We start from the raw sequence: 24967 nt of genomic DNA, 5'->3' as shown, positions 1-24967 counted from the left end.
TTGCATGAGACTTGGTCCATTTTATTTATCATGTATCGTGAAACAGATCTTGCTTTGTGGTACTGTCAGGCCTCTGTCCCCCAAGTGCAGGATGTCTCACCCAGGCTACGCTGGCCCACGTCCCACTGCACTGACAGGTGTTCTGAGTTTGACAAGTGTCCCTTTGCAGTGAATCTCTCTGTGCATCAGATTTCTAGCACCTTGGTCTGCATCTTGAAAGGCAGAACCCAGGGTGGAGGTGAGGCGGCCTGTTCCCAGTGCTGAATGACACTCGGCTGCTCCAGGGCAGATCAGACCTGACCTCTGGGCCCCATGTGAAGTGGCCAGGGCTCGGCCTCCCACCACATGAGAGGAAAGGAAGTGTATTTATGGCCAGCTGTTCTAGAGGGAAGGGAGAGTCTATGAAAGGGTGTCCACTGTGACCCACTGAACAGTTTTATTAGTTGAACGGCCCTGGTGTGGCCCATGCTCCCATCATGCTGCTTCTCCCATCTGCCCACGCCGAGGCCCAGGACTGCTCTGCAGTCACTGAGGCACAGGGAAACTGCCCCGCCAGAACAACGCCATTCCTAGCAGGGAGCATGGCGGACCCAGCACCATGACTCCCTGGAACCAGACACCTGACAGGGCCACCCCGTGCGTGTGTCCTGTGAACCCATTCCTGTCGAGGAAAAGCATCTTCCGCCGGGCACATCAGAACCCCAGAGCCTGGTGAGTGGGCGGCTTGGGTCGCTCTCAGTCCTCAGCAAAGCAGGAAGGACAGACATCAGGCTGCTCAAGTCCCGACTACGAGGTGGGGAGCCGGGCAGGGAGTCCTCCCACAGCGTCCGTCCGTCCGTCCGTCCGTCCGTCCAGGAGTCCCCAGGGGTGCCGCCGCGCCGCCGTCACTGCATGCCGAACCACTGCTCCTGGTCAGCCCACTGGGCCGCCTCACTGTCGCTGCCCTCCAGGTCCCCTTCCTCGCCACTCCCTTCCATGTCGTCCACATCTTCCTCCTGAGTAGCATCCGTGGGACTCTCCTCCTTCTCCATCTTCTGCATCCCCTCCAGAGACTTCTGGTCGTTGGGGTCCAAACTAAGGAACAACAAAACAGAGTCTCGCCTGAGTCTTGCCTCGTCCTGGGACTGCTGTATCTCCGAGCTGGCCCCAGGGCTGGATCCAGGGAGTCCGTTGGAGGGGAAAAGGGGTACTGTCCCAAGTTCTAGAAATTTTAACTTGTGGGGCCTGGAGAGCTGTCTCAGCAGTTAAGAGCACTTGTTGCTCTTGCAGAGGACCTGGGTTCAGTTCCCAGCAACCACATGGTGACTCATGACCACCTGTGACCCCAGTTCCCAGGTACCTGACGCCCTCTTCTGGCCTCTGTGGGCACCAGGCACACGTGGTGCACAGACACACACGCAGGCAAAACACCCACACACAGAAAGTAAAAATAAATTAATAAACAATTCACTAAAAAATGGCTCAAATTACAACTTTTTCTCACAACTACAAAGTCCTAGCACTTTGCTGGCGGGAGCAGCCAGACAAAGGGGTGCGTGCCAGTAATCCCAGCACTGGGGGGAAGAAGGGTCAGGGTCAAAGTCAGCCTCAGGTACATAAGGCAGTCGTGCAACCTGCCTCCAGCAACAAGTTAGTGTTCTGTGTGTGGCACTGTTCCACGTTGTCACAAGGACATCATGCTACATCGTGGAACTGACTTTAAATCCTGAGGATAGAACCAGACCAAGGCATTTTCTTTAGTAGCAACCCCACAAAGCCAGGAGCCCCAGAATCCTTCTTTATTCGGCTCCTAAAAACCAAACAAAGGACTAGAGAATGAAGCTCGGCCTCCCCCGGAAGCCAGCCCCAGGCTCTCACTCAGCAGCCTCTGTCCAGTGACATTTAGCCAACCCCTCTAACAGACTTGGTGCTTGGCTCTCACTGCAGGCCACGCTGGGATCCTGTTCCCGCTCACAGACACGGGGCAGGCAGCTACACCTCCCCCTCCTCCTCACCCCAGCCTCCCACCCAGCTCTCGTCCACACAGAGGCTCGCACACTTCGGCCCGCCCGCCCGCCAGGCTGCAGCAAGCGTTCTGAGTACCGCGAATCACTGAGCGCTCACAAGCCCAGCCTCCGCGGTCTACGGACACTGAACAGTGAACACGAGCCTGAGGAGGACAGGGCCAGGCTGTACCGAAGACATACTCACGAGCCTCAAAAACAACCCAACCACTTCCGCCCTAATCAGTACAAATACCTGTATTTCCTTTTAGTACCAGGTACAGTGCTCAGAGCTTTTTACTGAATACTCTGGATTCTCATTCAGCCATTTCTTTTCAAAAGTTAGATTTACTATTAGTGTTCTTTTTTTGTTTGTTTGTTTGTTTCTTGTTTTTTGAGACAGGGTTTCTCTGTGTAGCTTTGCGCCTTTCCTGGAACTCACTTTGGAGACCAGGCTGGCCTTGAACTCACAGAGATCCACCTGCCTCTGCCTCCCGAGTGCTGGGATTAAAGGTGTGCGCCACCACCACCCGGCTACTATTAGTGTTCTTACTTGGTGTGTGCACACACATTTGTCTGTGCATCATGCATCAGCCATGGCATGGTGCAGAGGTCAGAGGACAACCTTTGAGTCGGTTCTCTCTTCCACCTTTATGTGGGTTCCGAGAATCGAACTCGGGTCTCCGAGATTATGCAGCAAGCACCATTCCTGGCTGGCAATCTTGACGGCCCCTAATTCTGTCATTTACTACGCAATGAGTTACAGACAAGGAGAGTGGTTAGTATTTACCAAGACGACAGGTAAGAGCTGCACTCAAACTTCAGAATTGAAGTTTTCATTACTATAGGAGGTAGAACCACAGGCAACCACTTCAGAACGTTGCTCTAGAAAGCAGAATGTCCCGTCTACACTAGGTACAACCTCTAAAGTCACAGTGTGGGGCAAGCACAGGCGGATCTGCACCGATCAGCCGGGGGTACGCTGACGTGGGCTGGGAAGAGGGGAGTCGCTTTGATTCTGTTAATATGCTTCCGGGAAATATGCCCCAAGTCATGAGCTCACCAACCCTGCTCTCCTGACTCCGCTTAGCCGGCCTCAACTGTGGGCACAGCATGCGCCTGCCTCCTCCATCTTCACCCCTCCCCCCAGGAGGCCGAGCACCCACCTCAGTGCGATACTGTACTGGTCCATCGCCTCCTGGTACTCGTTCACGGCCACCAGGAAGTCCCCCAGGATCCGATGCAGGACGCAGTCGCTCTGATTGGCCAGGGCATTCCTCAACAGAGCAATTCCATCTTCGTATTTCTGCTCCCTGCCTACAGAGAAAGACAATCTTCACTGCTCGGCCAGTGCGGCCACACCCACCACAACCTGACACCTTCCTCAGAGACACCCTTAAAGGGTGGGTGCTGCAGCGTTCAGGAGGGGCGCGGGCACGTGGTCTTTACTTCATTGGGAAACTGATATAGAGAGTCCAGAGTCTTTCCAACCATCTTTATTACGTGATTCACTTATGTGAAGGGGTGAGCACACCACAGCACGTGAGTGAAGGTCAGGGGACTTGTGGGGGCTGATTCTGTCCCATCGTGTGGGTCCTGAGGACTGAACTGAGGAACTGAGGTGGTCAGCCTTGGTGAAACCTTTACCTGAGCTATTGAGCCTGTGCCCTGGATCTTTAGATGCACTCTTAAAAAAAAAAGGGGGGGGACGACGACGACATGGTAGCCTTTATCCTAACACAGGGAGGCAGAGGCAGGCGGATCTCTGTGGGCTCGAGGACAGCCTGGGCTACAAAGCAAGTCCCAGGACAGCCAGAGCTATTAGACAGAGAAACCCTGCCTCAAGAAAACAAACAACAAAAAAGCCCATTTCAACTTTATTTTCCTAACCAGCAAAACCACAGGAGTTTACATGAATGAGAACAAATGGTTTCCCCACTCAGGCGTCAGGCGCCGTCCTGTGCTGCCTTTGGGATCCAGACGCCAGCAGAGGGCAGCCCCGGGGGAGAGCCCCGGAGGAGAGTCCCGGCCTGCACACAGCCACAAGCCCAGTGGCCTCGCCACAGCGTCAGATAAACCTAGGACTATGTCAAGAGCAGGACAGAGCTCAGAGAAGGTTAAGGGACTCCAAAGAGCTCACCATAATTCAAGCTGACTAAAACCAGCTGTATTCAGAGTACACTGGTTCAAAACTAAACCAGAGATGAGCTGAACCAAGTGATTTTAGCTGGTTTAAACCAGTCTACGCAGGTCCAGGTCAGGTCTGGCTGTGATCTATATAAAGCACTTCAAGAGGCTCAGACCTGCTGTCCTCTAAGCTTCAGGGACTGCAGCACCCACCAGAGATGCGGGTCACCACCACCACCACAAGGAACACACAAGTGGGGTGCACTCACTCAGCAGCTCGGCTTTCTTCACCACGGCTTTGACGTAGTCCGGCCTCTGGGCCAGCGCCTTATCTAAGAGCGTTTTGGCTTTCTCCTGCGTCACCGGGTCCTCCAGGCACACCGTGGCTAAGAGCGTCAGGGTCTGCGCGTTTGCACCCAGGGTTTTGTAAACGTTGTTGGCCATCACCATGGCTTCTCGAATGCTGTTGGACGCTAAGTAACATTCTATGAGACCTGGGAAACAAAGCAGAGGCGCTCTATCGCAGGCCACCCCACCCCACCCCACCCCTCACCACCCCCGCCCTCAGGGCCTCCCTCCACTCCAGTGACCCAATGGGGCTGCAGATGACCCAGCACAGCCTCTGACTATATAAGCAGATTTTTCTTCTTTTCAACTTCAAATTTTTTCTTCAAATTTGAACTCATCTTCCTGTTAGGAGGCAGACTACTGAGCTTATTTTTAAATTCTTATAAAAATGTTTTAGAGGAACAGAATCTTGTAGGAGCTATTTTAGTGTCGGTGACTCAGTCACCAAATGTTGCTAAACCTGGCACAGCTCTGCTCGGCTACAGCGACACCCTGTCTCAGAAAAATATTAATAATAAGAAACGTTTAAAAATCAACCAACCAACCAATGCTGGATTTTCAAGTGCTCTTCCCCAGGTGCCGTGACTCTAACACACAACAGCTCTGACCTAACAGAACCTTCCACGTGGTGCAGCTGCCACCCCCACAGAATCCCCCAGCCGCTGCCGCCAGCGGAAGTTTCCTGTCTTACCTTCGTAACAGTCTAAGCGACAAGGTGCGAGCCTTATGGCCTCCCGAAAGTGTATGATGGCTTCCTGGACTCTGCCCATGTTCCTGAGCGCTGCGCCTTTGAGGAGCAAGGCTTGGACGCTGTTGCTGTTCAGTTGAATGGCCTTGGCGCCCAAGTAGAGGGCCCGAGAGTAGCGCTTGCTGTAGAAGCTGTGGCATCTAGAGACAAACCACCGGAAGTTACCTCAGAGAGGAGCCTCACTGCCAGGCTGGCCTCGAACTCCTGCGCTCCCAGCACCTGGGAAGCGGACAGACTATCTTCCCAAACAAAACAAAACAAAACACAAAAGCCGTCCAAAGGGCTCAGCCTGAGTTCAGGATGAGCTGAGCTCAGTCCCTAAGACCTACCCAGGGAAGGAGAGAGCTGCTCTTGTACATGTCCTATGACTTCCACAGAGGCGCCAGGTGTTGACACATCCACACACAAATAAAATGTTAAAAAATGTTTTTAGAAAGCTTCATCCACAATCAGAGAGCCAGTTACGAATTGTGCTTACAGCTACAACCCAGGTATCAGCCGGAAGCACACGAAACCGACATAACCCAACTAAGCATTTCCTCCTCCGAGGGGATCGCACACAGGCCCGGCCGGGCACTCCAGTCACCCCATCTCATCCAAGGTGGAGTCAAGAGGCTCAGAAGATGAAGTGCAGCAAACAAGTGACCAGATGGGGTTGGGGATTTAGCTCAATGGGAGAGCGCAAGGCCCTGGGTTCGGTCCTCAGCTCCGGGGGGGTGGGGGTGGGGGAGAAAAGAAAACAAGTGACCAGAGCGCTCGGTCACAAATGGGACACCCATGTCACATCCCCTTTGGGAGGGACCGTTGTGAAGAGGCGGAGGTCTGGGAGGACTGGAGCAAGTGTCTTCTGGACATGACAGAACGGCTCTGCTCCCGGACCCACACAGCTGTGGCGCCTGCAGCACAGAGTCAACACCCCAGCACGGAAGGGGACGACGGGGCTCCTGAGATCCCACCCCTGGCTGAGGCCCTGTGGACTGCACTGCACTGCCCTACACCAAGAGTAAACGGAGAGCGCAAACCGGGTCCAAGGCTTATCTAATAAAGAGGTGCCAAGCTGGAGAAGGGCAGGGAGGATGGGTCTGGCAGGAGCTAAGAGGAGGAGCTCGGAATGAACACGATAAAAATACAACGTACAAAACTCTCAAAGAATTGAAAGAAAAAAAAAAAAGGATCAGAAGCCCAAGGCCAGCCCAGCTACGTAGTAGCCCCAGCCTTAGACTACATGAGACTCTCAAAAAACCAAAGGCCAGCCTAGCATGGTGACACACAGGAGGAGGATCTCTGTGAGTTGGAGGCCAGCCTGGTCTACATATTAAGTTCTAGGACAGCTGGGACTTCACAGAGAGACTTTGTCTCCAAACAACAGCTGCAGCTCTTTGGTCTCCGCAGCAGAAACAAGACGAGGAAAGATGAGGAACACCGTCCATAGGAAAGTTGCGGTAAGACGCACACATTGTGTAGCTAACAACGTAGTAACAACATGCTGTGTGGTAACAACACTGCTGTAGCCCCGAGGCCTGCCACCTTCACAAGTGACCTGTGGCGAGCATAGCTCCCTGCCAAGCACCAAGAGAGAGTCTAACTCGAGTGCGGGGCTAAGGGAAGCAACACTCCTGGGATTGGGCCAATGAGGGCACCGAAAATTACCTATCACGGATTAAGACATGGACTCTGTGCCGGGCGGCGGCGGCGTACACCTTTATCCCAGCACTTGAGAGGCAGAACAGGCGGATCTCTGAGTTTGAGGCCAGCCTGGGCTACAGAGCGAGTTTCAGGACAGGCAGGGTTACACAATGACCCTGTCTCAGGGGGAAAAAAAAGAAACAAACATGGATTTTGTGACAGACCAACCCCTAAACCAAGAGCGCTGCCGTTGCAGCATCCAGCTCATCTTGAGGATTTCAACAGTCAGAAAAATAAAATGTTCTCTTTAAAAACAAAAACATACAAAGAAAAAGGACAAAAAGACAAACTGATCCAAAAAAGTAAAAATAAAAAGGAGGGACTAGAGAGATGGCCGAGCAGTGTGTTTCCCAGCACCCACATGGCAGGTCACAATGTCTGTAATTCCTGCTCCAGGAGAGTCAACATCCCTCCATGACCACCACAGGCACCTGCCCATACACAGCACACACTCACACATATAGGTAAGTTAAAAATAAAAAAAAAAACTTGGGCTGGAAGGATGGCTCAGAGGTTAATAGCACTGACTGCTCTTCCAGAGGTCCTGAGTTCAATTCCCAGCAACCACATGGTGGCTCACAACCATCTGTAATGAGATCTGGTGCCCTCTTCTGGCCTGCAGTCACATATGCTGTATACATAATAAATAAATAAATCTTTAAAAAAAAAATAAATAAATAAATAAAAACTTAAGAAAAAGAGCCAGCGGTGGTGGTGCACACCTTTAATCCCAGCACTGGGGAGGCAGAGGCAGGCAGATCTCTGTGAGTTCAAAACCAGCCTGGTCTACAGAGTGAGATCCAGGACAGCTAGAGCTACACAGAGAAACCCTGTCTTGAAAATTAAAAAAAAAAAAAAAAAGGACTCAAGGGGCTGGAGATGGCTAAGTACTTAAGAGCACTGGCTGCTCCTGCAGAGAAGCAGGGTTTGATTCCCAGCACTGACATGACAGCTCGCAGCCACCTGTAACTCCAGTTCCAGGGGATCTGACCACGCCCTCCTCTGGCCTCTGCAGGTACCAGGCTCTCATAGGGCACACAGACACACATGCAGGCAAAAACAACCAAACACACACAATTTAAATTAAATAAATAAATAAGTACATCAAAGGACTGAAGACATCAGGATACTGTCCTTATAAAGCCGTGTTACATGTTACTATGGTTTCATTTCCTGTTTGTGTGAGATGGTGCTGGCTGCCCTCACCCTGAGGGAGGCCTACTGAACACAGCACATCATCTGTTCCTAAGCCTTGAGGTAGGGATCATTGTCCTAGTCTCCAAAGGAGAAAACACACTCAGAAGAGTCAATAAATGCCTGCCCAAAGCCACAGGCACATCCTGGTTTCATTCAGGTCTCATGACTGTGAGTTCAATTCATATCCTCTCTCTCTTTGTTTAAAGCCAAGGTCTTAACTATGGGGCCCTGACTGACTGGAACTTGCTCTGTAGACCAGGCTGGCCTGGAATTCACAGAGATCCACCTGCCTCTGGCCCGAGTGATGGGAACAAAAGCCTGTACCACTATGCTTGGTTAAACAATCTTTTAAAAACCAGACTGCAAACCAGAGAGGAAAGAGACTGAACGAGCGTACCCGGAGACCACCCAGGGCTCCGCATGCTGGTCGGATATGTTGAAGAGGCGGCAGCCGAGGTTCTCCACGTCCTCCAGTCGCCCTTCCCGCGCCAGCAGGTAGCCGTAGACGTCCATTCCTGAAAGGCAGGACACAGTAAGAAGAGGCTCTTCTAGAGAGGGAAAGGGCCTCGGAGGACACACAGGAGGCAGGAGAACCAGCTCAGCAGGCAGGAGCACTTCCTGCGGAGGCCGGGTTCAGTTCCCAGCACCCACATGGAGGCTCACAACCACATCCAACTCCAGTTCCAGGGAATCTGACCTCTGAGGGAGCCAGGCATGTGTGGGGCACATACACACAAAGGGCAAACATTCACACACAGAAATTTAAAAACAAAGTCAGAGAAGGGCCTATGAAATGTCTTTGTGGGTAAAGAAAATTGTCACCAAGCCAGATAGATGAATCAAAGTTCAATCTCCAGGACCACTTCCCAAAAGTTGCCCTCTGACCTATGTGCATGCACACACACATAATTTAATTTTTAAAAATTAAATAAGCTAGGGTGGGTGTGGCGCACGCCTTTACTCTCAGCACTCAGGAGGCAAAGGCAGTGGGATCTCTGTGAGTTCCAGGCCAGCCTGGGCTACACAGAGAAACCCTGCCTCAAAGGAGGAAAAAAAAAAAAAGCCTGAAGATGCAGCTCAGTTGGGAGAGTGCTTGGGAGCATGCACAAAGCTCGGGTTCAGTCTCTACCACCACATAAACTGGGATGGGGACACAGGCCAATAATTCCAGCATTTGGGAGCTGGAAGCAGGAAAAGCAGAAGTTCAAGGTCAACCTCAGCTACAAGAGACCTCCTCTCTAAGTGACTGAATAAAGAGCAAACCATCCAAAACAAGCAAGACCCTCTGTGGGTTCCTGTACACAGGCACACAGGCATACACACACACACACACACACACACACACACACACACACGCTGAACATGAACTTGCAGGCAGATACCATACACATGAAAGAACTAAAGACGGAGACAGGCAGGCACAGAAGCCGCAGGTCCTACAGCACAACTTGAAAGTCTGTCATGTCAAGAACGTCTGTTCCTAAATATGTGGTGTGGTGAAAAACAGCCCAGGAAAGGCCCCCAAAAAAGCATCACATAAATACTCTTACTCAAGAGCTCTTAGTCATCAGCACATGCTTACTATGCTAAAAATGCTCAGTCTCAAACAAGCAAATAAATAAATAAAACGGCCAGGCCTATGCCCCCCAAAGCTGTAGTTTTAATCTATACTGCAGTTCATTAGGGACCCTCCCTCGTGGTTTCTAAGGCCCACTGACTCTCAGGCACCTCTTCCTACTGTTCTCCCTCCCTTCAAAGCCCCATTCCTCTCCCAGCAAGAACACAGCCACACTCCTGCTAGCCTGGGTTCTGGGTGTAAGGATCCAACCCCAAGCTCCCAATGCCAACATGCTAGTATTTCTAAAACATTATTCTCTCTCTCTCTTTCCCTTTTTGTTTTTGTTGATGATTTTTGTTTTTTCCATACAGGAAATAGCTGTATAGTCTTGGCTGTCCTGGAACTCACGCTGTAGACCAGGCTGACCTTGAATTCAGAGATTCATTTGGAGATCTGCCTGCCTCTGCCTCCAGAGGGCTGGGATTAAAGGTGTGCACACCACTGCTGGCTGCTCTCTATATTTCTTCGGTGGTGGGTAGGTCTGAGACAGTTTCAAGGAGCCCAGAATGGCCAGACGAACTTGAACTGCCAATCCTTCTTTTTCTACCTCCCAAGTACTGGGGTTACTAATGCAGTGTGGACAGCTTGGAGAAGAGGAATAAACACCAGACAGGAGATCTTGTTCACACACTTTCTAGACTGTTCCCACATCTGAATATGAGGGAATGTCCCTGCACACTCAGCCATCCTCTGGTTGGTTGAGTCAGGGTCTCACTGTGTAGCTAGCCTTGATCTCACAATCGTGCCTCAGCGTCCTGAGTTGGAATTGTCATTCTTTATCGGTCTAAAAGCCTGTTCATTTCCCCGAGGCATGTTTTTCTGTGGGCCTCTGTTGACTGGGTCTTTCCGCTCTCACGTCCCTTATTCCTGAGCACTGACCTTTTCAAACTGCTGGCCCCTCCTGCCCTCACTCACCTGACACTGCTCAGATGACACCTGAATCAGTTCCACCCTTTCTCACTATCTGTTCCTACGTGTTCATAATTACACTAAGGACAGAGTAAAACCAAAGTCCCTAAAAGGACATGAGGGTTCTGCAGATGCCATCAGTCAGCCACATCATAAATTTGTAATTCATGGGGGGAGGGTGCCATGATGTCCCTTAAAAGAAAAAAGCTAAACAGTGATCTGGGTGGAGAAAACCCTCGAATTCAAGTCAAAACAACCACTCAGGACAGAATTAGCTAAGTGATAGAGACACAGGCCAGGACAGGCGAGGACTGCCACAGTAAGTGAGCCCCACAAAAGCCATCGTAAGAAAGGACAGGAGCAGAGCTGGGCACCAGTGGCAGCAGCGTATGCCTGTGAGCCAGCACCCGGGAGGTGGAAGCAGGAGAATCAAGAATTCAAAGCCAGGTTCAAGGCTAGCCTGGGCTACATGAGACCCCCTCTTCAAACAATACAAACCAAGGGGCTGGAGAGAGAGCTCAGCAGCCAAGAGCATGGACCTGACCCGAGTGGATTTCCAACCCATGTCACATGGGTCATAACTCCAAATCCTGGGGAAGCCGATGCCTCTGGCCTCCAAGAGCACTGTACTCACGTGTACACACCCCCACACAGACACACTTACACATAATTAAAAAGAAGCCTAGAAGTAAGACATACTATAGCGAAAACCAAGAAACACCAGGTGCCAAGGCCACATTCTGCCTCTCCTCTTAGCTGCCCTTTACAGACACTCTCCGGCCCCAGGAGTCACCTTTTATCAGATAAGGATCCAGCATCTGCGCCTGTTCAAACTTGAGGACGGAGTTCTTACTGTCTCCTGCTCTGAAGTACAGGTCTGCCAAGCTCCCCAGCAGGTCCACGTTGTCTCGCAGTAAGGACTTTTTCTCTAGTGAACTTAGAAGATATTAAATACTAACCCTTAGAATCTGTTACAAAATTTAATCATTGAATTTTGTGGGGGGTGGGCGTATAGATGACATACTTTTCTGTATGTATGACAGTTTTCATAAAAAGAATTTTGTTTTGTTTGTTTTTTTGAGGTAGGGTTTACTACATTATCCAGGTTGGCCTTGAACTCATGATCCTCCTACCTCCACCTCCCAAGTCCTGATATTTACACATGGGCACTACAACTCCTAACTATAACAATAATTAAAACAAACTGGTGAGCCAGCAAGATGGCTCACCAGGTGAGGACGGCACCTGCCACTAAGCCTGCTGATCCGAGCTGGATCCCTGGGACCTACACGGTAGAAGAACTGACTCCTTCAAGTTGTCCTCTGACCTCCACACAAGCACATGTGCCGGGAACAATAAATAAATATAAATGTAGTCTTCAAAACTTTTAAAATGGGTGGGCTAGAGAGATGGCTCAGAGGTTAAGAGCACTGACTGTTCTTCCAGAGGTCCTGAGTTCAATTCCCAGCAACCATATGGTGGCTCACAACCATCCTTAATGAGATCTGGTGCCCTCAGGCGGCCTGCAGGCATACAGGCAGGCAGAACACTGTATACATAATTAATAAATAAATCTTTAAAAAAAAAAAAAAAAAAAAAAAAACCTTTTAAAATGGCCGGGCGGTGGTGGCGCACGCCTTTAATCCCAGCACTCGGGAGGCAGAGGCAGGCGGATCTCGGTGAGTTTGAGGCCAGCCTGGGCTACAGAGTGAGTTTCAGGAAAGGTGCAAAGCTACACAGAGAAACCCTGTCTCGAAAAAAACAAACAAAAACAAAAATGACCTAGGTACAATGGTCATTTTTTACAAAGGGGCTGGAGCCATGTTCAGTGGTCAGGAGCATCAGATGCTCCTGCGGAGGGACCCAGGTTCAAGTCTCAGCACTAGCACAGCAGTAACTTCAGTTCCAGGGAATCCAATGCCCTCTCCTGGCCTCTGTGCACTAGGCACACCCTAGCTCAGTGACCGCATATGCTCAGCATGCCTGAGGCTCCAAACTGTGTGTGTCATGCAGACAGAACCACCATCCACATAAAATTAAATAAATAAAATGGCTATACAATGAAATGGTGTGTGGGTTTATCTCAAATATAACAATCTACAAAGAACTTTTTGGTTATGATTTTCCCTTCTTTTTGTCCCAGGACTCTGAAGAGAAAGAAACCCCAACTGCAAAGAGGCCCCCTACGTCAGGTGTCCCAATAAACACCTGCACAAACAAAAGGCGTGGCCATGACACCACAGCAGTTTGCTCTCTCAGGGTGGCCATCTTCACACAAACAGAGCACAACTCAGTCCGGCTTTCCACGTTTACAGTTCGAGCAGCTGATGACACCTGCAACCATTTAGTGCCTTAGAAAGCATTGACCAAAGACCACTGACTGCAAGGCCAAGTAAGCAACTACTTTTTCTGCTTTACAGAAACACATCAAATCTCCAGACAAGGAAAGGGTCTTAAGATCCTTGGATCAAGCCAGGCTTGGTGGCTCATGCCTGTAATCCCAGCACTAGGGATGCTGAGGCAAGAGACTGAGGCCAACTCAAAAGGCCAACCTGGGCTATGTAGTAAGATCTTACATACTTCAGACCGTGCCTCCCACCAAAACAGTCACGGAGTTTACATCCTGGCTCTCACCAGATGGTGTTGATGGCTCTCGAGTTGTCGCCAGTGTGCACAAAGGCATAGGCTTTAATCCACACGGACAGCCAGTCCAGGTTGGGCACAGTCTGGATCACATTCATCGTCATTGACGCCACCTCTGCACCTTTGACAGAAAGGGATAACAAACCTAACCCCCCAAAGCAAGAGAAAGGTGAGGCACAGCATCTTCCTCCCAGCGCAGCGAACAGCAGGCGCACAGCTGCCTTCCCTGGGCTAAGCAGGATGCTCACAACACACAGAGGTCGGAGCCTCAGGCATGCTGAGCACATGCGCTCACGCTGAAAGACAGGCGTTACTCTATTTCAAAACTGACAGCATTCAGAATGTTCCAAGCCTACTCTAGGGGCTGGAAAAATGGCTCATGGTTAAGAGCACTTGCTTTTCTTGGAGAGGATCCAGATTTGAACCCACATGAAGACTTAAAACCACCCATAACTCCAGTTCTTGGGGCTTCAATGCCCTCTTCTATCCTCTATGGGCACCAGGCACACACATGGTTCACAAACATACATATAGGCAAAACCCTCATCCACATAAAATTAAAATCTGAAAAAAAAAGCCCTACTCTACCTAGTGCACAGCCACAACTGAGAGCTACCACCTCTGACTGCAAATACCCCAGACAACGGGGAGAAAACTTTCCATACCTAGAATGGCGTCAAGGGCCAAGGGGCACTGCCGCAGGACCTCCTTATAGCTGGTGACTGACGGGCGCTCCTGACCAGCCTTCCTGTACAGGTTTGCCAACATCATGTTTATCTGCACACAAAACAAAGGGCAGTAAGGCACGTGTATCCGCGAAGGAAGTACTCCACCGTGAGCCAGCTCCGAGTTCTATTCCCAACTACTATTCTGCTCTCTACTGGAAAATCTACCCACAGCCCTGTGCAAATAAAGACTGACTCCATTCTCAAAACGAAGAACTATAACCCTTGCTTTTCCTAGTTCTGTTATCTCCCAAATAACCTCGAGTCAAAGATGCTGCCTCAGGACTAACACAGACTCGAGAAATATGCCAGAATTTTAGTTAAGATGTTAAGATGAATGGCCCCAGAAGTCCTCAAGCTGATAGATTTTAAAGATTTGTATTTTTGTGTTGTGTTCATTTTTGTTTTGAGACAGGGTCTCACTGTGTAGCCCTGGTTGGTCTGGAACTCATAAAGATCTATCTGCCTCTCTTAATTGTGTGTGTGTGTGTGTGTGTGTGTGTGTGTGTGTGTGTGTGTGTGTGTGTGTACACATATGTACAGGTGCCCACTCTGTGTGTGTGCATGTGTGTGTGTGTGAGTGTGTGTGTGTGCATGAGTACACGTGCCCAAAGAAGCTGAAGGAATTACATCATCCTGGAGCTAAAGTTATAGGTAGTTGTGAACTCAGGTCCTCTAGAAGAGTTGCGCATGCTCCTAACTGCTGGAGCCATCTTTCCAGACTAAGCTGGTATTTTAAATTTAATACTAATACATAAGAAGGTGAAGAAGTCAGGGAGGCAGAGATAGGCCGATCTCTGTATGAGTTTGAGGCCAGCCTAGTCTATAATGAGGGCTGTTACACAGACAGGGCTGTTACACAGAGAAACTCTGTCTCCAAAGCCAGCTACCACCCAGGCCCAGAACCATGGCTATGAGTTAGCCCACCCCAACACCCACAGCATCTATGAACTGCTGGAGCGTGTGAAGGGGATCAACCAACAGATCCATAAGTACAGGATCTCCTCGACACAGAAAAACATATCTAAGAGGAGCCCCAGGGAGAGCCCATTATTGGTAGTGTAGCAGAAGCCAGAGGCCTTGAACCAAACCAATGACTCACAGAAATGACCACTTACAAGTAAAGAGGAATGGACTAAAGGGTGAACTGTGTGACTCAGAGGGCCACACTGCAGCTTCCACGACGAGATTCTTTTGTTTTGTATTGGGGGGGAGGGTGTAATGATTACAGGGCAGAATCGAGGGGACAGGGAGGTAAGTGGAATCTGGATGCGTGATATGAAATCCAAAGAATCAATAAAAGTTGAGAAAAAAAAAACTGTTTAAAAAAAGGGAGCCGGGCAGTGGTGGCGCACGCCTTTAATCCCAGCACTCGGGAGGCAGAGGCAGGCGGATCTCGGTGAGTTCAAGGCCAGCCTGGGCTACCAAGTGAGTTCCAGGAAAAAGGCGCAAAGCTACACAGAGAAACCCTGTCTCGAAAAACCAAAAAAAAAAAAGCGAAATTTTTTTTCAAGACAGGGTTTCTCTGTGTAGCCTTTCCTCGAACTCACTCTGTAGACCAGGCTGGCCTCGAACTCACAGAGATCCGCCTGTCTCTGCTTCCCGAGTGCTGGGATTAAAGACGTGTGCCACCACCACCTGACTGAAATCTTCACAAATTTTAAAGACTTTATGTGCAGAAACATGAGTGTGTCTGTGTGCATGAGAGTATGTGGGTGTGCATGCATGTCTCTGGAGGCCAGCAGAGGTGGAGGATCCCCTGGAGCTGGAGTTACAAGTGGTTGTGAGCTGTTGATGTGGGTGCTGGGAACCAAACTCTGGCCCCAGGAAGAACAGCAAACAGGTTTAACTGCTGAGCCATCTCTTGAGCCCCGTTTGTTTTTGGTTTTATGAGACAAGAGCTCACCTAGCTCAAGCTAGCCTCAAACTCACTGTGTACCTAAGGAAGACCTTGAATTCCCGATCCTTGTACCTTACGTCCTGAGTGCAGGATAACAGACATGCACCATTACACCTAGCTGTCTTTTGTTTTTAAGTTTCTTATTTAGTAGTTCAGTCTAGCTTGGAACTCACTATGTAGATTAGGGTAGCCACACACTTACCGAAATCCTCCAGCCTCAGCTTCCTAAGTGCTAGGATAACAGGCATGAGCCACCACATCGAGCTTACAACACTTGACACAGCTGTTTAAGAAGGATCAGATACAAGCCCCCCAACCCCACAAATAAAAAAAATCAATGACATAGACTGAGAAAACAAACCTGGCCTCTGGCAGAGCAGTGGCTAGGATTTGGTCTATCTAATACTTAAACCAGAACTGTCTACTCACCACACTGAGACGGACAAACATCGAGTGACCTCCCGAGGTGACATGACTCAAACAGTAAGCACACTGTTCAAATCCAGTGAGCTAAGACGTCTACGTTCCAGCACGGTTTAAATATGCACTTGATAAAGCTATTTCAAAGGAAAGCCTTCACTAGAAACCTCTTTCTATGCTAGTCACAGAGGCGCACGCCTGTAATCCCAGCACTCGGGAGGCAGATGCAGAAGATCACTACACGTTCAAGGCTAACTGGGGCTATATACTGAAAACCTCTCAAAAAAAACCCCTAATGTGGGAGCTGGAGCGATGGCTCAGTGGTTAAGAGCACTTGTTGTTCCTAAGAGGACCCAGGTTTGTTTCCTAGCACTCACATGGTGGTTCACATCCATCTCTAACTCCATTTCCAGGTTGTTTGTTTATTAGGATGGTTGGGGTTTTTTGGTTTTTTTTGAGACAAAGAGTTTTTCTGTGTATCCCTGGCTGTCCTGGATGTCACTCTATAGACCAGGCTGGCCTCCTACTCAGAGATCCGCCTGCCTCTGCCTCTCGAGTGCTGGGATTAAAGGCGTGTGCCACCACTGCCTGGCAATTTCCAGGGAGTCTGAAACCCACTTCTGACCTCCATGGGTACCAAGCACACACAAGATGCACATACATATATGCATGCAAAATACATACATAAAGAAATAATGAAATCATAAACTTAATACAAAAAACCTAAACCAGGGCATCAAGAAGGCTCAGCCGATGAAAGTACTTGCTGCACAGTCCTGGCAACCTGAGTTCAGTCCCTGGAATCCACGGTGGAAGCAGAGAATGAACTCCTCAAAGTTGCTCTCTGACCTCCAAGGCAGTGCCATCACACACTTATACACAGGTAATAGTGAAGTAAAAGTGCGCCGGATGGTAGCAGCACATGTCTTTAATCCCAGCACTCGGGAGGCAGAGCCAGGTGGATCTCTGTGAGTTCGAGGCCAGCCTGGGCTACAAAGCGAATTCCAGGAAAGGAGCAAAGCTACACAGAGAAACCCTAACTCGAAAACCCCCCCCCCAAAAAAAAAGAAGAAGTAAAAGTAAATAAATGAAAGCAGCCCCAAACCTCACACCAACACTCTCACCCCTACCCCGACATTTCTGAGAATTACAAAGACAGAGGCTGGGCACAGTGCTGCTGTGCAACCACAGGAACCTTGAGTTCAAATCCCCTGGACCCTGTAACAGGTGGGCACTGCAGCTTCTAACTACAGCCCCGGGGCTGGCACTCACTGACCAGGCTAGCCAAACACACAGACCACTAAGTTCAGTGAGAGACCCTGTCCCCCCCCTGTAGTGGGTAGCCATTCCAACTTGGTTCTGGAAGTTCCAACCCCCATTGAGACTCTGGCAACTGTCACGCCTACGAGGCGGGGCGAGGGGAGGCGCCTGGGGACCCGAGAGCTGGATGGGCCAGCGCTCGCTCTGGGCGCTCTCTCGTGCCCGGCTAGCTCAGTCGGTAGAGCATGAGACTCTTAATCTCAGGGTCGTGGGTTCGTGCCCCACGTTGGGCGCCAGATATTGGAGAAATTATTTTGGCCACTCCACGTAGTTAAAAGGATATTTATTTAATGGCGAAACTCACAAATTAAGTAATGGGTAGGTCGCAGGGTCTGGGGAAGGTGTAATGCAATCCAACGGTGTTCTCCGGAGCTCTACACAGTCAATCTGCACTGGTCAGCGTCCCGGCACGAGAGAGCGCCCAGAGCGAGCGCTGGCCCATCCAGCTCTCGGGTCCCCAGGCGCCTCCCCTCGCCCCCGCCTCGTAGGCGTGACAGTTGCCAGAGTCTCAATGGGGGTTGGAACTTCCAGAACCAAGTTGGAATGGCTACCCACTACACCCCCCCCCCCAAAAAAGGTGGAAAAGACCTCCCAACCTGGGTCTCTGGCCTCCACATGCACCCACAGAGGAAAGCACACTTACACACAGACATATAATGCACATGCTAACATGTACGTGTACAGCACACACTAACACACAAGTGCTAGGACACACGTTAACACAGTGTACTTGTGTTAACACAGCACATTCACTAAAGTACAAGTAAACCTCCCACAGGAACATACAAGTATCGACATACAGACACCAAAATGACAAGAACAGATAGTCTGTATAGTACAAAGAAAGAACGACCATGTCCCAATTTAAGCTCTTAAACACAAGCTGGTATCTGGTAGGTTTTGGCTCTGAGAGCACAAAAGTAAAAGAATCTTTACTATTTTCAGTTATCTGCAACTTGGCATGCCAGATATCATATATGCACTCAACACAGGGGCTCTGGAGAGAACATCTGTTCCAGTTATAAACCTCAGTATATAAGTCTAATAGAGCATTTAATTCACACTGAAATTTAAAAAAAAAAGCCATAAATTAAACGATTTTATTTGGCTTTAGGTAGTGCATTTTAGAGGTCATTTGGAAAATGCAAAGAGAAGGCTACAGACAGCTCAGCGGTTAAGAGCACTGGCTGCTGTTCCAGAGGACCAGTGTTCAATTCCCAGCACCCACATGGCAACTCACAACCGTCTGTAACACCAGTTTCAAGTGATCTAACGCCCTGTTTTGACCTCAGTGGGCACCAAGCAAGCATGTGATGTGCATATATACATGAAAGCAAAATATTTATATATACATGCAAGCAAAACATTTATACATATAAAATAAATAAATCTTTAAAAATTAAAAAATTAGCTGGGCAGTGATGGCTTATGGCTTTAATACCAACACTTGGAAGCAGAAGACAGCCTGGTCCACAGAGAAAGTTCCAGGACAGCCAGGGCTACACAGAGAAACCCTGTCTCAAAAAAACACCCCTGCTACCTCCCCACCCCGCCCCCGCAAATAAAAAGATAGGCACCTAAAACACCGTTTACGGTACTTTATCTTTTTTTTTTTTTTTTTTAAAGAATAGTACTGTAAAAACTAATTTTACAGGCTGGAGAGATGGCTCAGAGGTTAAGAGCACTGACTATTCTTCCAGAGGTCCTGAGTTCAATTCCCAGCAACCACATGGTGGCTCACAACCATCTATAATGAGATCTGATGCCCTCTTCTGGCCTGCAGTCATACATGCTGTATACATAATAAATAAATAAATAAAAAAAAAATGTGCACATCCATTTTAAAAAAAAAAACTAATTTTACAGCTGGGGTATGACTCAATTTAACATGCTTGATTGGCAAGCACAGAGCTGTAGGGTCAATTCCCGGTCCAGAAAAAAGAATGAAAGAAAAAGGTTATTTTTACATCCATGAACTTAGTAAGCTTTCAAAAAGGTTAAGAAAAGAAAATTTGAAAATGCTATTATCCATAAAAAAGTAAAAAATTCAGAGATTGCTAAGTTGTCCTCGCTGCCAGTGCACATAGGTCACATGTCTAACCAGTTCCACTTCAAGGCACTTTCTTGGGGCTAGGGAGATGGCTCAGCGGTTAAGAACACTGGCTGCTCTTCCAGAAGACCTGGGTTCAATTCCCTGTACCCACAGGGTAGCTCACAACTGTCTGTAATTCCAGTTCTAGAGGGTCTGGCACCTTCACATAGACATACATGCAAAACACCAATGCACATAAAAATAAATAAATCTTAAAAAAAAAAGCATACTCTTTAATACACTGCCAAATTAAACACAAATATATATCCGCCAGTAGTCTTTTTGTATATGTGCTCATGTGTAGATGCATTCAAGCGTGTGTGCTATAAACATACATGTGTGTGGAGCTCAGAGTCAATGCTGAGTATCTACTGGAATGCTGTTTTTCTCTACACTGGAGCTTGACACTCTGACTACACTGGTCGGCCAGCCTGTTGTCACCCCACTCTGGGGCTATACACATGGGACAGCCTTGAACGCCTGGCTTTCTTGCCCCTACCTCCAAGTGCTGGGATTATAGATGAGTGCCACTATATTTAGCTGAATTCTCAGGGTTCCTTAAAGAATCAACCATCTATCTGTCTGACCCCCAACTCCATCCACTACTAGAGGAGAGGGCAAGAATGAGAGCCACTGACAGGCTGTGGTGGAACACGCCTTTTAACCCTAGCACTTGGGAGGTAGGTGGATCTCTGTGAGTTCTAGGCCAGCCTGGCCAGAGCTGCTACAGAGAGAAACCATATCTGGAAAGGAAAAAAAAAAAAAAAAAAAAAAAGAATGAGCACCAGGAGAAGAATGATCAGACAGACTTTCTGAAACATGGAGAACACACGGGATGAGGCAGGGTAAAGAGAACAGGGAAGAAGGAACTCAGCTCACTTTGGGAGTCCTCTGTCGTGAAGGGATCCCGTCGAGCACAGCGATGGCATCTTTGTCCAGTTTCAGCATTGTGTAACACTCAGCCATTTTGTATTTCACTTCAATTTCAGATGGAAGACACTGCAAAATAACAAAAACGTCTCTTCAAAATACGATCTCAACAGTGTGACAGGTCTTCAAAATGTTAAACAGTTAGTAATCTTATAACGAGCAATTCTGCTCCTAGATAGACAATCAAGAAATAAAAGCAAGAAGCATGCCTTGAATCCCAGCACTTGGGAGGCAGAGGCAGGTGGATTTCAGTGAGTTCAAGGCCAGCCTGGTCTACAAAGCAAGTTCTAGGACAGCCAGGACTGTTACACAGAGAAACCTTGTCTTGAAAAACCAACAAATAAATAAATAAATATAGATAAATAAACAAATAAAAGCAAGCTCACCTACAAACCTGGACACAAACCCTCACAGCCACAATACTCATGGTCAACAGAAGAAGCAACCCAATGCCCATCAATTAATGAACAGATGAACTAAATGCAGCATGCATGTGCCATGGAATAGTACGTGATAACAAAAAATGAAGAACTGTTTCATTCTACAACAGAGCAACCCATCACTGAAAAAAATACTTCAACCCTGTCCTCAAAAAAATTACATATACATATACACATATATACACACACGTATACACACATATAAAGATTGGGCAATGGTGGCGTACACCATTAATACCCGCACTTGGGAGGGAGAGACAGGCAGATCCCTGTGAGTTTGAGGCCAGCCTGGTCTACAGAGAAAGTTCCTAGATAGCCAGGACTACCTACACAGAGAAACCCTGTCTTGAAAACCCTAAATAAATATAAACAAACAAGTTCTCTCTTAATCACCTGACTCTGTGGAGTAGATGCAGAATTTCCAGTTGAAGGTCGCACTTTTGAAGTTTTACTCAAGGCTTTCTTTTGCTGTAAAGCCATGGTATACTTACTCACGGCATTCCGATACTCCTTATCGTGAAAGAGAGAGTCTGCGTGATACACCAAAAGCTGGTACTTCTGAGACGGGGAGAACAGCTCACTGAAAACAAAGGAAGCAAGTCCTACATGGGCTATTTTGAAAATCAGAAAGAACATCTCTTGTGGAATATCAGTTTAAGATGTGTCACATTCCTTTATGATGTGGAATATCTGTTTAATGATTCAAAGATGTGCTGCGTTCTTTTATATTGCATTTGTTTAACTCTGTGAAGCTGTGTTACTGTGCCTGTCTAAAACACCTGATTGGTTCAATTAAGAGCTGAACGACCAATAGCTAGGCAGGAGAGGGAAGGGCAGAGCTGCCAGGCAGAGAGAATAAATGGGAGGAGAATTCTAGGCCTGAGAGAGGAGAAGGAGCAAGGAAAAGAGGAGAAGGGGACACTAGGGGTCAGCCATACAGCCAGGAAAGATAAAGAAAAATAAAAAGCCCAGAGGCAAAAAGTAGTTAAAGAGAACTGGGATAATTTAAATTAGAAAAGCTGGCTAGAAACAAGCAAGCTAAGGCTGGACATTCATACGTAAGAATAAGTCTCTGTGTATTTAGTTAGGAGCTGGGTGGCAGGCCCCCAAAGAGGGGGAAAAATCACCCACATACACCTATATATAAATCAATCAAATTAGCAGATGAAGATGAACACGCTTTCCTTCTCTTTTAAGGCCCTTCCACCCTCTTCCTGCTTTCTGAGACAGTGTCTCCTCACTCTGTAACCCAGGCAGCCTTGTATTTATAGCAATCCTCCTGCTTCTACCTTGGAAATAATGGGATTACAGAATGGGCCACTATGCTTACTCAATAAAACCTCTCAATTTAACAGTGTTTCATATACACATATATTATCTTAGGTTAACATCAAATTTTAAGGATAATATTGCCAAAGGATAGCAATCACAATGACTTGACTATTACCAAAGGACAGAGACTCTAGAAAGGAGGAAACCTACCACTTTGAATTCTTTTTAGAAAAACACTGGACAAAACAAGAACCTGAACCAGGCATGGTGGCATATGCCTTTAATCCCAGCACTAGGGAGGCAAAAGCAGGTCGATCTCTGTGAGTTTGAGGCCAGCCTGGTCTACAGAGTTCCAGGACAAACAGAGCTACACAGAAACCCTGTCTGTAAAAAATAAAATAAAATAAAATAAAAAACAAAAAAAAAACAGGCACCTGAAAATTTCAAATACCAAAGAAAAAGCCAGTATGAGAACAGCATAGGAAAGCCAAAATGGCAGGATGAAAAAGAATTAGCATTGGGTCTTTTTAGAGTCATTACTATTATTTATATGTATATGATCACATGTGCATACTGTTGCCCATGGAGGCCAGAAGAGAATGCTGGATCCTTGGTAAGTACCTGACAGGGGTGCTGGGAACCAAACTCAAGTCCTCTGCACCAGCAGGAAGCATTCGTAACTGTGGAGCCATCTCTCCAGGCCCTGAAAGTCTTTTGATTTTTACACACAGAAAGCAAACTTGACAACACTATTCATTCTCTTGACTCCCAGGTGTCTGACAATAATGTAAGAGAACCCATATGTCTCAAACTTTCCTTTGTTTTTTCAGTGCTTCAGACTGAGCCCAAGGCATCACAAATGCCTTCTATCACAGAACTTCATCCTCTACCCTCAAAAAAATACCATTTTAACTAGTCCTTACCAGCTGACATATTGGACCTCCTGCAGTAGGCACATTTTCTTAGCACCAGTAAGTTCAAGAGTGCCTCTCACAAATGGGAACTGGGCTTTTTCAACAGATGGCAAGAGGGAAGCAGAAAACCAAAACAGGAAAATTCTGGCGGGAGGAGGTCTGTTTAAAAAGCGACTTGAGGCCGGGCGGTGGTGGCAGAGGCAGGCGGATCTCTGTGAGTTCGAGGCCAGCCTGATCTCAAAAGTGAGTTCCAGGAAAGGCGCAAAGCTACACAGAGAAACCCTGTCTCAAAAAAAAAAAAAAGGAAAAGAAAAAGAAAAGAAGAAGCAGAAGCAGAAGCAGAAGCAGCAGCAGCAACTTGAGCTGAAACCTAAACCAGGAGGCAGTAGTAAAGTGAAGACTCTAAGCAGGAGCCGCGGGTGCCAAGCCTGGAGTTCAGAACCAGCTTGTGCACTGAAGTAGCCTAAAACACAACCATGGAGGATCGCCTGCGGTGAGAGCTCGGGCATGGGAAGAAACCAGAGACAGGAAGGAACCGGCTGGCTTGGGGAGCCACCCCGAAGAGTGGGCATGATGGGGAATTCTGAAGCAGGATCCAACAAGAACTCAAGGCCAGAATTGTCTCGTGCTTCACTCGGTAAACCCGGGCGGAAATGTCACTCGGCTGGCAGTGCTTGCCTACCACTCAGGAAGTCCCGGGTTCGATCGCCAGCCAGCACCACGAGAACATCCAGCACGGGGGGGGGGGTGCGAACACCCTGCGACCCCAGCTTCTGGGGAAGCTCGGGGCTCATTCTAGTCTAGACAGCCTGTTGCAGGCGAGTCTAGGCTACCGGGAGACCCTGCTCGTCAACCAAACCAAACAGGTCACTCGACACCGCAGTTGCATCGGGGCCATCCAAAAGGCTGCAAGGGGACTTTTTTTAAAAAAAGCCGCCACTCCGCCCGCCCAAGGGTGCTCTGGGTTCCGAGCGTCTGCCAGGGAGAGGAAGTGGGGCCCCCCCTTCCCTACGGCGGAGCGCGACCTCCATCCACGTCTGACACTCCGGGAGGGGGGGCGGGGTCTCTGGGACTGCGCTGTTCCGGAAGGAGCCGGTCCTCCGAGGCCACCGAGGCCGGAAGAGGCCCTGGCGGCCCGCGCAGCCTCGGCCGCGGGGCTCCCAGACCGCCGCGCCCCGCCCCGCCGCGCCGCGCCGCTCAACACTCACGGGTTGTTATTACTCATGGTCAGCAGCAGGCTGCTGAGGAGCCGCACGTTGGAGTGCAGCCCCGCGGCCGCCATGTCCCGCACGTGGTCGATCACGCTCATCCTCCCCCGGCGACACCGCGGGCGGCCCGGCGGCGGCGGACAGACGCGCCCGAGAGCCGAGCCGAGCCTCAGCCAAGGCTCCAAGATGGCGGCGGCGCTGGGGTCCTTCTGGTCCAGACGTGGCTCCGCCCTCCCTCCCCGCCGGCCCCGCCCTCCCTCCCGTAGGCTCCGCCCACTCCCCGCCGACCCCGCCCTCCCTCCCGCCGGCCCCGCCCCACTCCCCACCGACCCCCTCCCCGCCGGCTCCGCCCCCTCCCCGCCGACCCCACCCTCCCCACCCCGAGGATATAGGTAGCTATTGATGTGCCTGCCTAAAAAGAAGCCCCCGTGGGGCGAAAGGGTTTTCGCCAACATTGCGTCGTCATCTTCAAGGGTAAAACCTCGCTG

The 24967-nt window shown here is 49.1% G+C and overlaps 1 protein-coding gene and 1 non-coding gene across 5 annotated transcripts; one reads left to right on the top strand and one right to left on the bottom strand.

Annotated features, from left to right (window-relative positions):
* Positions 1–24695, bottom strand: Anapc7 (anaphase promoting complex subunit 7). Of its 4 annotated transcripts, none has more exons than XM_028885895.2 (11): positions 24480–24695; positions 21479–21665; positions 20595–20714; positions 13924–14035; positions 13250–13403; positions 11409–11551; positions 8486–8603; positions 5149–5345; positions 4379–4603; positions 3149–3299; positions 1–1074 (listed from the first exon to the last, which is right to left on the bottom strand). In XM_028885895.2, the coding sequence occupies exons 1-11, from the start codon at positions 24578–24580 to the stop codon at positions 885–887; spliced, it is 1698 nt and encodes a 565-aa protein (XP_028741728.1). In that variant the 5' UTR covers positions 24581–24695; the 3' UTR covers positions 1–884. The 4 variants fall into 4 exon arrangements, with proteins under 4 accessions (XP_028741728.1, XP_028741730.1, XP_037054587.1 ...); XM_028885897.2 differs by having other exon boundaries at positions 13250–13379; positions 24480–24676; XM_037198692.1 differs by lacking the exon at positions 21479–21665 and having other exon boundaries at positions 24480–24560.
* Trnak-cuu lies at positions 17784–17856 on the top strand. The gene has a single exon. It is a non-coding gene; the product is annotated as a tRNA-Lys (tRNA).
* Positions 24696–24967: the final 272 nt, after the last annotated feature.

Source organism: Peromyscus leucopus, chromosome 23, assembly GCF_004664715.2.
Source record: "Peromyscus leucopus breed LL Stock chromosome 23, UCI_PerLeu_2.1, whole genome shotgun sequence".
In the NCBI taxonomy this organism is placed as follows: Eukaryota; Metazoa; Chordata; class Mammalia; order Rodentia; family Cricetidae; genus Peromyscus; species Peromyscus leucopus.
This window is presented reverse-complemented; position numbering and strand designations above follow the sequence as displayed.